The 18,230-nt window shown below is 41.0% G+C and overlaps 1 protein-coding gene across 3 annotated transcripts in view; it reads right to left on the reverse strand.

Moving 5' to 3' along the window:
• Positions 1 to 8,348: 8,348 nt before the first annotated feature.
• The window catches only part of SLC35D2 (solute carrier family 35 member D2), a 62,351-nt gene continuing 52,469 nt past the window's right edge, over positions 8,349 to 18,230 (reverse strand). For 2 of the 3 annotated variants that reach the window (XM_055579008.1, XM_055579010.1), the window contains 4 exons: positions 13,730 to 13,808; positions 12,538 to 12,620; positions 9,582 to 9,678; positions 8,349 to 8,821 (listed from right to left, as the gene is read on the reverse strand). In XM_055579008.1, coding sequence (XP_055434983.1) covers positions 8,507 to 8,821; positions 9,582 to 9,678; positions 12,538 to 12,620; positions 13,730 to 13,808 — 574 coding nt within the window. In that variant the 3' untranslated portion in view covers positions 8,349 to 8,506. The remainder of the gene's footprint in view (positions 8,822 to 9,581; positions 9,679 to 12,537; positions 12,621 to 13,729; positions 13,809 to 18,230) is intronic. The other variant, XM_055579009.1, reaches the window with a different exon arrangement.

The raw sequence follows: 18,230 nt of genomic DNA on the forward strand, positions 1-18,230 counted from the left end.
ACCAGCTGGTTGTTCCATGTACAGTCCTAACTGTTGCTTCTTGTCCTGCATACAGGTTTCTCAGGAGGCAGGTAATGTGGTCTGGTATTTCCATCTCATTAAGAATATTCCACAGTTTATTGTGATCCACACAGTCAAAGGCTTTAGCATAGTCAATAAAGCAGATTTTTTTTTAAATCCCTTGCTTTTTCTATGATCCAGCAGGATCAAATCCCTGTCCCCTGCTTTGGGAGCATGGCGTCTCTGCCAGGGAAGTCCCTATATCTTAATTTTAAACTAACTTTATCTTATTCTCTAAAGAGTGGATAACTTAGCATTCCATATTACCAGAAATGCAAAGTGTAAGTGAAGTCTCTCAGTCGTGTCTGACTCTTTGTGACTCTATGGACTGTAGCCCACCAGGCTCCTCTGTCCATGGGATTCTCCAGGCAAGAATATTGGATTGGGTTGCCATTTCCTTCTCCAGGGGATCTTCCTGACCCAGGGATCAAACCCTAGTCTCCCACATTGTAGGCAGACTCTTTACCCTCTGAGCCACCAGGGAAGCCCCAGAAATGGAAGTATTAGTAATTCACTTGTGTGCTTGCTTTTAAACCTAAGATCCCACCTTTACTTTTTTTATTTTGTCACACCATGTGGCATATAGGACCTTAGTTCCTCCCTGACCAGGGATTGATCCTGAGTCCCTTGCAGTGAAAGCATGGAGTCCTAACCACTGAACAACCAGGGGATTCTTCTACCTTTACTTTTCAACATCAAAAGATATATTCAATGCTGTTTAATAGACTGAGAAATTATCTGTCAATATCTGAATATGAATCCAGAAAAGATTTAAAATAAATTTGTACTGTACTATTCACAAGAGGACCTCAATGCATTTGAAAATTCTGTGTGGAGATATGTTATTTTTCCCAGTCTGTTAGCTATTGTTTTCTTCCCACTGAAGAAATGCAACTGAATGGATTATATTATTATAGCAATAAATATTAACTCCAATATAAATCTTTAAATACTTTTATGTCTTTTAAAATTTTTTATTATATATTTTTTATTTTAAAAACAACTGTATAAGCTGGAAAGCTATCGTTGCTGCTGCTAAGTCACTTCAGTCGTGTCCAACTCTGTGTGACCCCATAGACGGCAGCCAACCAGGCTCCCCCGTCCCTGGAATTCCCCAGGCAAGAACGCTGGAGTGAGTTGCCATTTCCTTCTCCAATGCATGAAAGTGAAAAGTGAAAGTGAAGTCGCTCAGTCGTGTCTGACTCTTAGCGACCCCATGGACTGCAGCCTACCAGGCTCCTCCGTCCATGGGATTTTCCAGGCAAGAGTACTGGAGTGGGGTGCCATTGCCTTCTCTGGGAAAGCTGGAGAAGTATAAGTATAGTTATAGTTAAGTATAGATAAGTATGGTTAAGTATACTTATATCAGCAAATTTTTTAAATGTTTGAGTTTTTTATTGAGGTATAATTGACATATGACATTATATTAGTTTCAGGTATACAACATAATGGTTTAATATTTGTACATGTTGCAAAATAACCACCACCGTAAGTCTAGTTAATATCTATCACCATACATGTTACAAAACTTTTTTTAAATATTTATGGTGAGATCTACTCTCTTAGCAACTTTCAAATATGCAATACAGTATTATTAACTATAGTCACCAGGCTGTTTATTATATTCCCATAACTTGTTTATAGCTAGATGTTTTTACCTTTTGACCTGATCACCCTACATCCAGTTCACCCACTGCTGCCCCGCCCCTTTGGCAACCACCCATATATTGTTTGTCTGTAAATATATTGCGTGCTCAGTCGTTTCCAACTCTTAGTGACCGCATGGACTGCAGCCCACCAGGCTCCTCTGTCCATGGGATTTCCCAGGAAAGAATACTGGAGTGGGTTGCCATTTCCTCCTCCAGGGGATCTTCCCAACCCAGGGATTGAACCCAGGTCTCCATTTCTGCAGGCAGATTCTTTACTGTTGCCACCAGGGAAGCCCAAATTCAATAAATGGTAACAAAAAAGTGTTCTTATGATACATGTCTAGTAACTCTACATAGGATGGAGACAGAATAGTTTGAGAACTGGGCCTCTGAAACTGGAATCAAAAACTGAAATGCCTACAATCAAGGCAGATTAGTGTACATGTTAAGTCACTTTAGTCATGTCCAACTCTACAGTACTGTGGACTACACCCTCCAGGCTCTTCTGTCCATGGGGATTCTCCAGGCAAGAATACTGGAGTGGGTTGCCATGCCCTCCTCCAGGAGATCTTCCCAATCCAGGGATCAAACCCACGTCTCATATCGTCTATATTGGCAGGTAGGTTCTTTACCACTAGCACCACCTGGGGAGCCCCAAGGCAGACAAGTAATATAAATTAGTGAAGTAGGCCAGGCACCTTAATCTGTATTGTTTCAAAACAAGCACATAGTAGGTGTAATTTCTATTTCTACAAATACACTCTTGAACCTTTGGCTCTCTTGATTCAGCTTTTATTTCCCTCCTATCCTCTCAACTCTGTTGTTTGGGTTTTTTTTAACATTTATTTTTATTTATTTGGCTGTGCTGGATCTTTAGGTGTGACATGCGAGATCTATCAATAGTTCCCTAACCAGGAATTGAACCTGGGCCCCCTGCACTGGGAGCTCAGTCTTAGCCTCTGACCACCATAAAAGTCCTTCGACTTTGTTTCAAGGAAAACAACACTACAAGCACACTAATGAAAGGCAGACACTCAGTCACACGACTGGAGACACAGAAAATGGTGGAGAATATGACAAAATAACAACTACTCCCGACCTCAGCTCCAGCTGTTACCCTGTGGAGATTCTGGCCCACCTGGCAAGTTGTGATTTTTTTTTCAACTATTGCAAGAAATCCAGTTTCTAATGTGAAATTTCTCAATTTTTATAAAAAAAAATTTATTTGAATGACAGCTAGAAAATAAAGCCACTAACTCAAAAAGCATTTTAACAAAGCATAGACTAAATAATCCTAAAGGAAATCAGTCCTAAATAGTCATTGGAAGGACTGATGCTGAAGCTGAAACTCCAATACTGTGGCCACCTGATGCAAAGAACTGACTCATTGGAAAAGACCCTGATGCTGGGAAAGATTGAAGGCCAGAGGAGAAGGGGATGACAGAGGATGAAATGGTTGGATGGCATCACCGACTCGATGGACATGAGTTTGAGCAAGCTCTGGCAATTGGTGATGGACAGGGAAGCCTGGCGTGCTGCAGTCTATTGGGTCTCAAAGAGTCAGACATGACTGGGCGACTGAACTGAATTGAACTGAGACTAAATAATGCAATCTCTAATCTCCCTTTGGACAATTTCCAGGGATCTTAAATGGTTTTACAGTCTTCTCTACTTCCCCTTGTATCCCTGGAGAGTGGGCCCACAGAGCATCTCACGCTGCTGTCCCACCTTCCCTAGACAGAATGTCACACTTCAAGTAAGCAGAATTTGAAGAACAAGGTTCAAGTACTGTGACACAGTTACGAGGCACATCTCTGCTCTGAGCTGTGAGTGAGAAGGATGTGGCAGTGAAGCCTAGCTGTCCTGTCTCCTGGTCTCTCCCTTCCTTACCCTTTCCCCGCTTTTTCCTCCCCTTCCTTTCCTTTTGCCTCTCTCTCTCCCTCTGACTGCAGGCAGCTGACCACACTGGCTGGAGGAAGATGCCTTCCCACCAGGTAGCAGATATAAAAATTACCCTTGGGCTCATCCAGGAGCAAGCCTCCTGAGGCCAAAAATGGGACAACTTCTTGAGGAAACATATTAATCTTGAATTTTTTATTTTCCTCTAAAGCAGGGATCCTTACTTTTTTCAGTGCCATGAATTACAATGGCAGTCTATAGATGGCTACAGCCTCTTTCTCCAAATAATGTTTTTAAATGCATGAAATAAAACACATAAAATTATAATGAAAACCAATTGTCATAAAGTTACAGCAATATTTTCTAAATATTCTAAATATGATGTACTATAACATTAAATACACATGAATACATATTAAAATACATCTAAATCTGATGTATTCTTATGAACATATTAAACAATAAGAACTAGTGGAGGCACTAATAACTATAAGAATACTGAGCAATGCACCAATGATTTTCTACAAAAACTCTAAGGTGATACAAAAATATTTCAACTTCTATGATAACTAAGTCACAAGTACAGCCAGTATTAACTATGGTCTTGCCTACATTCAAATGAAAAGAAATGCTACATTTTCATTAGAGAAAATGAAGATGTTTTCTTTCTCCATTCAAGTTCACCAGCCCTCTAAATTCTGTGAACCTCAGGTTACGAACCCTTGATACTAAAAAGATGATCTGGACCAAAAGTCTGGGGTAGTGTGGCACCCCACTCCAGTACTTTTGCCTGGAAAACCCCATGGACGGAGGAGCCTGGTAGGCTGCAGTCCATGGGGTCGCTAGAGTCGGACACGACTGAGCGACTTCCCTTTCACTTTTCACTTTCATGCATTGGAGAAGGAAATGGCAACCCACTCCAGTGTTCTTGCCTGGAGAATTCCAGGGACGGGGGAGCCTGGTGGGCTGCCGTCTATGGGGTCCCACAGAGTCGGACACGACTGAAGCGACTTAGCAGCAGCAGCAGCAGTGCTCCTCAGATTACCAGGGTTAAAATGCAGATTCCTATTCAATGTGTGTGTGCACCTGATAGTCTGCATTTCTAACAAGCCTCAGGTAATGCTGATATTCTGATCCAGGAACCACACATTGCAGAGAAAAGGTTCTGAGGCTTATCATGGGAGACCTCAGCCTGGAATGGAGGTGAGAATCAGAGACACACAGATGGTGTTCCCTGACCCTGGGAGGTCCCAGGGATGGCTTCCTCCTAAAGGGACATGTTTTGTTTTACCACATGCTTCAGTATCTAGTGACAGAAAGGGAACTTAGAGATCCTGAGTTGCTGGGCACCCTCAGTTTCCCAAAGTACAGAGTGGCAGCTACTGATCAGCTAAACCACTGACCCTTGACAAGTCCCAGTCCTCAAAATATATGCACAAGCACACACACCCATTCACAGAAAACAAAAAGTACTCACAAGTCGTAAACATGACTCAACAAGACTGCAAAGCTGAAGTGATCATGCAAAAGGAAAAAACCCACTAAAGTCTCTGAAAGTATTGACATATGTACCTTTGCCATTTTCCCGAGAGCACAGAAAATATATATAAATAAAAAAATATGTAAAATATATAAACATATACTAACAATTATACACATATAATATATAACTCTTCTCTAAACTAGGTTTTATTCTTTAGGCAAACTCAGCTTTCACTAACTCCTAGTGCCCCTGTACTTTTACTTATATATGGAATATATTTTAAAAATACTAAAACAACAGGAAAAAGTACAAGTTAACAAACGTCACTGCTATTAGCAGTAAAATAGCCAGAAGTAAGCAAAGTAGCAAGTATATTAAACTAATTTTCCTTCTTCCACCAGAATGGTTTTTATTACTTTTTTTTTTTAAGAAAAAAGAAATCTGGAGACCTGATGCACTCGGCTATTCTTCTTCAGCCTCTCTGAAGTTCGTGGATCCCTTTTGCACCACCTCTCTGCATCCAACGTTCTCAGCTAAACTTAATTCAAAACCCAGACTGGCATTCCCATCAACCCCACCCTAGTTCTGTAGAGGAGAGCAAAAATTACAAGTTTCGACCCAGCTACAAAAATCTGCCTGCATTGTCGAAGACCCAGGTTCAATCCCTGGGTCAGGAATATCTCCTAGAGAAGGAAATGGCAACCCACTCCAGTATTCTTGCCTGGAGAATCCCATGGACAGAGGAGCCTGGCGGGCCACAGTCCATGCGATCACACCGAGTCGGACAGGAGGAAGCCAGACACAACACACAGGACTGCTGGACTGCTCTTAGGGTGCCCTCTGCTGGCCACATATGGAAACAAGGGAAGGAAAGCTTTCCACACTGATTTTAAAAAGGGCGGGGGGGAGGGGGGGGTGGGCAGGTCATGTAAGACCAAGTATTTGAGGTGATTGTAAAAGAAAAATATTTAAATAAGAACCCCATTCCGGGAGGGATGTTCAAGAGGAAGGAGAATATGTATACCTATGGCTGCTTCATTTTGATGTTTGACAGAAGATAACAAAATTCTGTAAAGCAATTATCCTTCAATTAAATAAATAAATAAAAGGAACCCATCCTGAGGCATCCTGGCTATTGAAACAAAAGACCAACCATAGTAAGACTAGAAAAACACAAAAGCATCTTCCTTTAAGAATTCTAAAAATGAAAATTAGAAAAAACAATTTTGGAAGAAAACAAATCTTGTTTAAGCTTAACATTGGGAAAAAAAAAAATGAGTTGAAGTTAACATTTTTCAAGTCTTAGCACTTTTGGTCCCTGGATTTCATTTGATGATGATGCAAGAAAAGGTGATTACACAGTTTGGGAGCCCCAAGGTAATATTCTAGAAGCCTTTAAAAAGTAAATTGAAACAATAAGGAACTCCTATAATTCAAAAACAAAAAAACAAAACCCAAACAACCCAATTCAAAATGGGCAAAGGATTTGAACAGACATTTCTCCAAAGAATATGTACAAATGGCCAACAAGCACACGAGAAGACACTCAACATCACTAATCACCAGAGAAATGCAAATCAAAACTACAATATCACTTCACACCCACTGAACAGAGGAGCCCGGCAGGCTACAGTCCATGGATTCACAAGAGTCAGACACGACTTAGAGACTAAACCACCACCACCTCCTACTGCTGCTGCTGCTGCTGCTGCTAAGTCGCTTCAGTCGTGTCCAACTCTGTGCGATCCCATAGATGGAAGCCCACCAGGCTCCCCCGTCCCTGGAATTCTCCAGGCAAGAACACTGGAGTGGGTTGCCATTTCCTTCTCCAATGCATGAGAGAGAAAAGTGAAAGTGAAGTCGTTCAGTCATGTCTGACTCTTAATGACCCCATGGACTACAGCCTACCAGGCTCCTCCGTCCATGGATTTTTCAGGCAAGCGTACTGGAGTGGGGTGCCATTGCCTTCTCCCCACTTCCTACTACTGCTACCAAAAAGAGCAAATAACAAGTGAGGATGTGGATAAATAGGAACCCCCTCACTGTTGGTGGGAATACAAAATGGTCTCTGTGGTCCATGTGTTACTGTAAAAAATGATGAGGTTTGGAGAGCTTCCACTCGATGAACACATTGATGTGCCAGAGGGGTTATGAAAGCTCCAAACCATTTCCAATATACCTTGTCCTATGTACTTCTTCCCTTTGGCTATTCCTGAGTCAAATGCTTTATAATAAACTGGTAATAGAGAGTAAAGCACTTCCCTGAGCTCTGTGAGCCATTCCAGCAAATTACTGAACCCAAGGAAGCGGGTATGAAGACTCCAGCTTTCTGGTCAATTGGTCAGAAGCACTAGTCACAACCTGGGACTTGGGACTGGCATCTGAAGCAGGGGGAAATCTTGGGGGACTGGGCCCTTAACCTGTGGGGTCTGTGCGAAATCTGGGTGGAGTCAGAATTTAACTGTAGGACCCCTAGTTGGCATCCAGAGAGTTGAAGAATTGCTTAATGTGAGGGAAAGTCCCTACACATTTGGTGTCAGAAGTGTTTTATGTGTAGAAGAAACAGGTTTCCTTTTACCATCCAAAAGAGCTGAATGCAGGGTCTCAAAGAAATATTTGTACACCCACGTTAATAGCAGCATTATACACAAATAGCCAAGAGGCAGAAGCAGCCCAAGAGTCCACTGACAGATGAATAGATAAACAAAACGTGGTATATCCATATGATGGAACATTATTCAGTCTTAAGAAGAAAGGAAATTCTGACATATGCTGCAACATGGATGAACCTTGAGGACATTATCCTAAGTGAAATAAGCTAGCTGAGAGATAAATACTGTGTGATTCTACTTTTATGCGGTATCTATAGTAGTCAAATTCATAGAGACAGAAAACAGAATGGTGGTTGCCAAGGGCTGGGGAAAGGGAGGAATGGGGAGTCATTGTCTAATGGGTATAGAGTTTTGGTTTTGCAAGATGAGAAGGTTCTGGAGATTGGCTACACAACACTGTCAATATACTTAACACTACTAAACTGTACACTTAGAAATGGTTACGCTGATAACTGTATGTTATGTGTATTTTACAATTAATTTTTTTAATTAAACATGTCAACACAATCATTCCTTCATTTGCTGCCCTGTCCACCCGGTTTGCTGTCCTGTCCATCTGGTTCAGCTTCTATAAACTTAGAAAGTCAGAGCTGGCAGGGATTTGGGAATATCATTCCATTGTACAGATTAAAAAATGGAGGCAACCATGGCAAGGTGACTTGTGGAGCCCTCAGGGAGTCAGCAGTGAAGACAAGACTGGAAAGAAGGGCCCCTGATTCCCAGAGTGGGGCCTTACCTTGCGCCACAACCCCTGTGAGGACAGTCCATTTCTAAATGGTGCCGTACAGTGCGTGCATGCTCAGTCATGTCAGACTCTGCAACCCAGTGGACTCCTCTGTCCATGGGATTTCACAGGCAGGAATACTGGAGTGGGTTACCATTTCCTCCTCAGAGGATCCTTCTAACCCAGGGATCGAACCCACATCTCCTGTGCCTCCTGCATTGGCAGGTGAATTCTTTACCACTGAGACACCTGGGAGGAGAGGATAAGAACTGTCATCCAATCCGAGGTTGCTTCCCACACACCATTGGTCTGGGAAGTCAGGCAAGCCCAGGAAAAAAAAATATACCTTGGTTAAAGTTGATGTGATCTGAATTTCAGAGTCCCCTGGACAAACCTGGGAGGAGAACAGGAGAGAAATATAACCTACTTAAATAATACAACCTACTTAAATAATATAACCTACTTAAATGTTGACGGAGCACACTGAGTATTGTTTTTCCATTGAGTTATTTTGTAATTTTTCCCAACATGAGTCATTTATTACCCTTCAAGGCAGACTGAATAAAATGACTTACTGTTTACTGCCTGCCTACAATAACATAACAGTATGAGGCATGCATATAAATTATTTTTTATTTTACTTTGGTGATTGTGAAGATATCAACATATAAGATCAAATCAAAGCTAACAACTTTACTGGCATTTAAGTGGTTGATTTTACTAAAATGAAGACATGTCTGCTTAAACCAAAAAAATGTTCTCATTGGCACCTTGCTTTGGCTGCGATCTTTGAAATTAAGGCCAAGGTGCTGATAAGCACGCTCACCAGCATCGGCCTTTGACCGCCTCTGAAGCACTTTGGATACCTGGAAGAGCACACAGGTGTGTGGGCCCTGCAAGTGCCTTGGAAACGATCCCTTTCACCAACTGTTTGAAAAGATTCACTTTCAGCTGGTAAGGCTTTGCCTGGGTACGTTTCTCAGGGTTGATGATGGCTCCTCGTGCAGCACATGAGGTAGATTCGCTTTGCATTTTGCAGACATTCCTGTTGTGCCTTAACCAGAAGGGCAAGTGCCACAGCCAAAACAGCTGGGAATATCCCCCCCTCCCCACAGTCTGCAAGCGAGTCTGCAATTCTGCCCCAGGTTCTAGACCTTCAAATCTTGAGAGATGTTTTCTTCATCCACAGGTTGTTTAGGCTTTAATTGGCTGCCTAGAGTTAAAAAGGAATATCTCAAGCCTCCTGCCATGCTGAAAGAAGAAGAAAAAAAACAACAGTAAAAATAAATTCCATAGGTGGTACCATCAAAAGTTATACTCTTGATAAATATACTCAGCCTAATTTTTTTTATACTTTGGCTACTTATTTCTTTTTTCAAATTTTGTTGAAGTATAATTGATTTACAATGCAGTTGGCCTAATGCAGAGACCTTACTTTGCCAACAAAGGTCTGTCTAGTCAAGTCTATGGTTTTTCCAGTGGTCATGTATGGATGCGAGAGTTGGACTGTGAAGAAAGCTGAGTGCTGAAGAATTGATGCTTTTGAACTGAGGTGTTGGAGAAGACTCTTGAGAGTCCCTTGGACTGCAAGGAGATCCAACCAGTCCATTCTGAAGGAGATCAGCCCTGGGATTTCTTTGGAAGGAATGGTGCTAAAGCTGAAACTCCAGTACTTTGGCCACCTCATGCGAAGAGTTGACTCATTGGAAAAGACTCTGATGCTGGGAGGGATTGGGGGCAGGAGGAGAAGGGGACAACACAGGATGAGATGGCTGGATGGCATCACTGACTCGATGGACGTGAATCTGAGTGAACTCTGGGAGTTGGTGATGGACGGGGAGGCCTGGCATGCTGCGATTCATGGGGTCGCAGAGTCGGACACGACTGAGCGACTGAACTGAACTGAACTGGCCTGATGTGAAGGAAATTATCAAACCCCCTGTTTTACTTCCTCAAATATGTGGATTAATTGATGAGAATTAACCCTCTTATTTACAAATCTTTGGCAGTAGAAAAAGAGCAGGTCAGATCTAATACATAAACTTGGAGAGAAATAAGCACCTGGTTATTATTGGAATAAACAATATACTATTATCCTAACAGAAGCAGAAGATATTAAGAAGAGATGGCAAGAATACACAGAAGAACTGTACAAAAAAGATCTTCACGACCCATAAATCACAGATGGTGTGATCACTGACCTAGAGCCAGATCCTGGAATGTGAAGTCAAGTGGGCCTTAGAAAGTATCACTACGAACAAAGCTAGTGGAGGTGATGGAATTCCAGTTGAGTTATTTCAAATCCTGAAAGATGATGCTGTGAAAAGTGCTGCACTCAATATGCCAGCAAATTTGGAAAACTCAGCATTAGCCACAGGACTGGAAAAGGTCAGTTTTCATTCCAATTCCAAAGAAAGGCAATGCCAAAGAATGCTCAAACTACCGCACAATTGCACTCATCTCACACGCTAGTAAAGTAATGCTCAAAATTCTCCAAGCCAGGCTTCAGCAATATGTGAACCGTGAACTTCCTGATGTTCAAGCTGATTTTAGAAAAGGCAGAGGAACCAGAGATCAAATTGCCAACATCCGCTGGATCATGGAAAAAGCAAGAGAGTTCCAGAAAAACATTTCTGCTTTATTGACTATGCCAAAGCCTTGGACTGTGTGGATCACAATAAACTGTGGAAAATTCTGAAAGAGATGGGAATACCAGACCACCTGACCTGCCTCTTGAGAAATTTGTATGCAGGTCAGGAAGCAACAGTTAGAACTGGACCAGGATCAACAGACTGGTTCCAAATAGGAAAAGGAGTACGTCAAGGCTGTATATTGTCACCCTGCTTATTTAACTTCTATGCAGAGTACATCATGAGAAATGCTGGACTGGAAGAAGCACAAGCTGGAATCAAGATTGCTGGGAGAAATATCAATAACCTCAGATATGCAGATGACACCACCCTTATGGCAGAAAGTGAAGAGGAACTCAAAAGCCTCTTGATGAAAGTGAAAGTGGAGAGTGAAAAAGTTGGCTTAAAGCTCAACATTCAGAAAACGAAGATCATGGCATCTGGTCCCATCACTTCATGGGAAATAGATGGAGAAACAGTGGAAACAGTGTCAGATTTTATTATTTTGGGCTCCAAAATCACTGCAGATGGTGACTGCAGCCATGAAATTAAAACACGCTTACTCCTTGGAAGGAAAGTTATGACCAACCTAGATAGCATATTCAAAAGCAGAGACATTACTTTGCCAACAAAGGTCTGTCTAGTCAAGTCTATGGTTTTTCCTGTGGTCATGTATGGATATGAGAGTTGGACTGTGAAGAAGGCTGAGCGCTGAAGAATTGATGCTTTTGAACTGTGGTGTTGGAGAAGACTCTTGAGAGTCCCTTGGACTGCAAGGAGATCCAACCAGTCCATTCTGAAGGAGATCAGCCCTGGGATTTCTTTGGAAGGAATGATGCTAAAGCTGAAACTCCAGTACTTTGGCCACCTCATGCGAAGAGCTGACTCATTGGAAAAGACTCTGATGCTGGGAGGGTTTGGAGGCAGGAGGAAAAGGGGACAACAGAGGATGAGATGGCTGGATGGCATCACTGACTCGATGGATGTGAGTCTGAGTGAACTCCGGGAGTTGGTGATGGACAGGGAGGCCTGGCATGCTGCGATTCATGGGGTCGCAAAGAGTTGGACATGACTGATCGACTGAACTGAACTGAACTGAACTGATTATCCTAAAATGGTGTCCTACCCCTGAGACCCCAAAATGCCTTTCAAAAGTATCTCCCAACATCTTTAACACATGTGCTTTGATGGAGCACAGATTTAGTGAGGCGCATTCACAAAAGGAAGGCCACATGTAGGGTCTTTTCTGTGAGGAAGACACATGAATTAGATTCAGCTCTCGACTCTGAATTTTCATTACACACATCCCCATGAACCACGTGAGCAAGTATGGCATAAAGAGATGAACTGAATATTTCAAGTAAAATTTATCCTAGGGATTGTAACATCAAAACACCTCCTGCTCTTTCACTTATAACATATTAATCAGGCTTTTAAAATTCATGTTACTAAAATGAATTCATTAAAAAATCCCACTTACCAAATATTTAACCCTACAAAGTTTAACACAGAGAAAATGTAGTCTCCACCTACTAACATTCCAATGTAGGCCACGGATACATTCTGCAAAAAGAGAGGATTAGTGATCTTAGAAGTAAAGGATTTGGGGGGAAAACACATATATATGGTGAAATCTGAAACAAAATATTTTAGTTACTTTTGAAAGAGATTTGCATATAATAGGAATTCATGGAATATTGAATATGTGAATAAAAACTATAACATATGGCTTTATAAAAAAAATGAAGTAAACTATAACACTATAATCACAGAACTGCATCATCCATGCCTTCTTCCACATACTATACCAGAAAAAAGATGTAAGGGTTGGGTTGTAATCAGCTTTTCAGATCTCATCTCTTTATCATCACTGGGTAGGGAATTTTAATCATATTAGTCCTAAACGTAAACTGATTAAGACAGCTGACAAATTCTAAGCAGTACTTGGTCCAGTATATTCTCAATGGTCTTTGGGTAGCCAAAAGATAAGTCTACTGATGAAGCACTCATTCATCATAGAAGCTCATGTGAACAGAAACACAAAGCAACGGCAGAACAGAATTTAGAATACCTCACCCTCCGATTCATTAGTGTGTGTACTCAAATGCTGTACACACACAGCATGTACACCAATCCCAGAGTTAATCACCTTATAACTGTGTGCAGATCTAGACTGAAAACAGTTCTTCATAAGGATTCCCTTAGTCAGCAGTATTCTCCCAGAAAATCAAAATGTAGATCACTCTGTATCTTGTCGCAGAAATTTGTAATTTTTTCAGCTATTTTACTTGGTTTTCCCATACCATCCCTTCCTTCATTCCCAATTTAAAAGTTATAGAGGATGAGATGGTTGGATAGCATCATCAACTCAATGGACATGAGTTTGAGCAAACTCCAGGAGATAGTGAAGGACAGGGAAGCCTGGTGTGCTGTAGTCCATGGCGTTGCAAAGAGTCAGACCCAACTGAGCAACAGAACAACAACCTTTAAATTAGCAGGCCTTCCCTCTGTCTTGTGAATTAAAAGATTAGAAAATGTAAGAAGGAATTACCCAGCCATAGCTGAAAATATCACAGGCCTCCATTCTTACTATACCACGGATAATAACAACAATAAAATCAAACAGTCAATCCCCCAATTCGGTTGTTTATTTCAAGGCTTCAGCCACTTACTTTGATGGCTCCAACCACCGCCGTCGTCAGGGCTGAATTGTAATAGCTGCACAAAACTGTGGAGTACATCAGCAGAAACCTGGGACAAGGAAGCAGACACCTGAGTGGAGAGTCAGCTGTTTTAAATAAATAAAAAAGAAAAACATACTATGAAGATTTTAAAACCTACATTTCAAAACATCTCCTCATTAACTTCAACTTTTTATAGGAAAATGGTCTAGTCGTGCATTAGCCAAACTTTCTACCTTAGGTGTCCCTTTCATTTTATCTGTGCATTTCCCGTCAGTGTTTCCACAAAAGGGCATAAAGACAATAAGATTTTTTTAAATGATCTGAACTCTTTCACTTAACAGCTATGTTACAACAATGGTTTTCAATACTCTCTGTGGATCAGAATCGCTTGATACACTTTTAACACCATGATACCTGACAGACAGTCTCTTTCATCTGGTTTGAGGTGGGGCCCCAGACACGTGCTGTATCAAAGATCTGTGGATGATTAAAACGTGCAGCTAGTTTTGAGAAACACTGGTGTTAGGGAAAGCTGCTGAACGATTGCTAGCTTTGGACTAAGAAGATTTAGATAATGGGTTCCACATGCCTATAATACTCCTGTACTCTACTACCAAAGTTAATTTAACAGGTATTCAGCATTGACCAGTATGTCCGACACTGGTCAACAAAATGATTACAGAATCATGATCAGGCATCAGAGAAGAAAATATATATTCACATACACAGAAAAGAATGAAGAATCCAATCAAAAGTAAAGAAATACATTCATTTCATTCAAGTAGTAAAGAAAATTAGGTGTAACCTAAGTGGGGTGCAAAATTTCATCCACTGGAATCAGAGATTAAATGTTGAAAGAGGTTACCATCAAAACTGGTTAAGAATGAAACTGGAAAGATACAGAGAACATAAGATGTGTTGGATTTTAAAGCTAAATCCTAGCTTGGGAACTGTACTCTAAGAAAGGGCTCAGGCCCCAGGCATTAGGGAGACTCCCCCTGGGGCAATGTACCCACCAGTTTCAGGTCCAGGTCCAAATTTCTGATTGTTAACAATAGAATCTAGATCACTAATATGTAACACAATAACTGTTTTTGGCCTGAATATGTTCATTACCAGGAATGATAGAGAAAAAATATTAGAGATAATATATATCAAGTTTTTATACTAAGTTAAGGAATAAACTCAATTACAAATAAATTTTGTAGTCTTCAGAATAATGTATGTCTTTGTTATTAAGGTAATTACAACAATTTTACAAGTGAGAGAATCCAGCATCTTGACTTTGGTTGTTTGTATCTGAAATCTATATTAAATTTGCAATTTTCACTTGAAAAGAATACAAAAATCTAAGTCTGTACACAGTATTCTGATGTTTAAAAGGTGATATACCACATTGCCAAGTTTGGTTTACTAGATTTCAAAGAGTTTCTAGGTTTATAAAACAACCTGGCCCATCAGCTTCTCTAGGGTCTCATAACACCTTGGAATTGCTAGGAAAAAATCAGGTAAATTACATTTGTAAATCACATTTAAGATGTTTAATTTTTTTTTAATTCACTAAGTTATGAGACTGATTTACAGTAAGCTGTTTAGGAGATTTCAATCACTTAAACTTCACTTAAACCATTAACCAAATAATGAAAGTATTCTTATATTAATACAAAAGTTACTAATTTTATAAATAAAGCAAGAATATTTATAAATTGGCTTAAGAAAATCCAAGTTTTTTTTACAGTTTTAATAAATTCAACATTAATTTATAGACCCAGGCAGCTATAAATAATCCAAAGCATGCATAATAAAAAGATTAAAAAATCAACCCAATGTTGATTGTTGCCTGCTTTTCTGGGCCTGGGTAGTAAGAGCACATAAGCCACAGCATCTGCCCTGGAGGAGCTAAGAGTCTAATAAAATAGCAGAAATCACAACTCCTGGGAGGGGCCCAACCCAGTTTCCAGGACACAGTAAAGCTTCCTGTAGGCTTCCTAACCTGGACCGCAGCGTTATACCCAAGACAACCATGATGTTCTTTATGTTCCAGTTTTCTTTAAATTTCCTAATCCAGGGTTCCGAACATGCAACGTTTTCTTCATTCCAAATTTTAGTGAAACCACCTTGGCCAATTTCCATCTACCATGAATGTGGGCCACTAGGACACTCACCCACCAGCTGGGCTGAGTGAGGGGAGGAGTCCCTGTCTCCAGCCTCCTGGGGGAATCCGAATTAGCAGCAGTTCTCCTAAGTGCCAGATGGCGTCTGATACAGGAACAGCCACTTTCTGCAGACAGACAGGCTGCATTTCTTTTGTTGTTGTTGTTCAGTCGTTAAGTCCTGCCTGATTCCTTGTGACCCCATGGAGTGCAGCACGCCAGGCTTCCCTGTCTTTCACTATCTCTCGAAGTTTGCTCAAACTCATGTCCATTGAGTCCGTGATGCCATCTAACCATCTCATCCTGTCGCCCCTTTCTCCTCCTGCCCTCAATCTTTCCCAGTATCAGGGTCTTTTTCTAGCTTCATATCTGGTGGCCAAAGTAATGGAGCTTCAGCTTCAGTATCAGTCCTTCCAGTGAATATTCAGGGTTTATTTCCTTTAGGATTGACTGGTTTGATCTCCTTGCAGTTCAAGGGACTCTCAAGAGTTTTCTCCAGCACCACAGTTCAAAAGCATCAGTTCTTCAGCGCTCAGCCTTCTTTATGGTCCAACTCTCACATCCATATATGACTACTGGAAAAACCACAGCTTTGACTAGACAGACCTTTGTCACCAAAGTGATATCTCTGCTTTCTAATACACTGTCTAGGTTTGTCGTAACTTTTCTTCCATGGAGCAAGCGTCTTTTAATTTCATGGCTGCAGTCACCATCCACAGTGATTTTGGAGCCCATGGAAACAAAGTCTGTCTCTGTTTCCACTGTTTCTCCATCTATTTGCCATGAAGTTATGGGAGCAGATGCCATGATCTTAGTTTTCTGAATGTTGAGTTTTTTTTTGGTGGGGGGGGGGATCAAACCATTTTATTGAGGGGCTTCGGGGGAAGATCGAAAAGCTGGGAGGACAATGACATCCGACGTCCTTCTCGAGCCATCTGCCCAGCTCTTCAGCAGCTGAAAGTGAATGTTGAGTTTTAAGAGCGCTTTTCACTCTCCTCTTTCATCTTCATCAAGAGGCTCTTTAAAGAGTTCCTCTTCGCTTTCTGCCATTAGAGCAGTATCATCTGCATATCTGAGGTTGTTGATCTTTCTCCCGGCAATCTTGATTCCCACTTCTGATTCATGCAGCCCAGCATTTCACATGATGTACTCTGCATAGAAGTTTAATGAGCAGGGTGACAATATTCAGCCTTGATGTACTCCTTTCCCAATTTGGAACCAGTCTGTTGTTCCATGTCCAATTATAACTGTTCCTTCTTGACCTGCATATAGGTTTATCAGGAGACAGATAAGGTGGTCTGGTATTTCCATCTCTTTAAGAGTTTTCCACAGTTTGTTGTGATCAACACAGTGAAAGGCTTTAGGATAGTCAATGAAGCAGATGTTTTTCTAGAATTCTCTTGCTTTTTCTATGATCCAACAAATGTTGGCAGAGAGAGTAACTATTATATAAAATGACTAGGCCCAAAGGAGTATATTAAAATTTTCTAAGAAATATAATAGTTTTCTATATGCAAAGGACCTATACAGTCCTTTGGCTAAGACCAAGATTCTGAACTAAAAGACCTTCCATTAACTCAGTGCAAAGGAAACCACTTTTAAAACCAAAAATGTCAATCTTCACATGATAGTTTTGATTTTAGCATCTATGAATTAATAAAATGAAAAGACATTTAAAAGCACTGCTGAATTCTCAGCTTTCTGCCATTCCATTCTTTTAAAATCATACTTATCATCTGTGTACATCTGAAAAATGATGGCACAGATACAAGATACATTTATTCAGACAACAGATACCAGCTGGTGTTTATAGGGCCCCGAGGGATGGAGGTGCTCATGTGGAAACCCCTGGACCAGAACCCCTGCTCAAAGGTTTCTTCCTGTTTCTGAAAAATAACACAAAAAATAACTGATTAACCCAAAGTTGGATGGCACACTCCTGGCAGTCACAAGCAGAACCTAAATGGCCTTGTTTACATCTTGTTGTTGATTACTATTCCACTTACAAGCATATATAGAAATCCAACACAAATGTTCGAATAATAAAAGGCCACTTCCACACTCCTTCCACCAATCACAATGATACCCAAGCACATTACTCTCTTACTCCAGATTTCAAAGAACTTCAAGTACTCTCATCTTGCCCAACTCTAGTAAGAACTCACTCTTACCCCAGACCACAGTGGTGTGCCAAGGAAGCCAAAGCCATGGGATAAATATGGCCCATTTTCCTGGAGCATTGAGTTCACACTAGGATGTGCTTTGTTGGGCAATGATGGGAATATCTAAACTCTTTGAAGGTTCTGTCACTCCAGTGCCCAAGCAACCAGCAGAAT

The sequence above is a fragment of the Bubalus kerabau genome, chromosome 4 (genome assembly GCF_029407905.1).
Source record: "Bubalus kerabau isolate K-KA32 ecotype Philippines breed swamp buffalo chromosome 4, PCC_UOA_SB_1v2, whole genome shotgun sequence".
NCBI classification, from domain to species: Eukaryota; Metazoa; Chordata; class Mammalia; order Artiodactyla; family Bovidae; genus Bubalus; species Bubalus kerabau.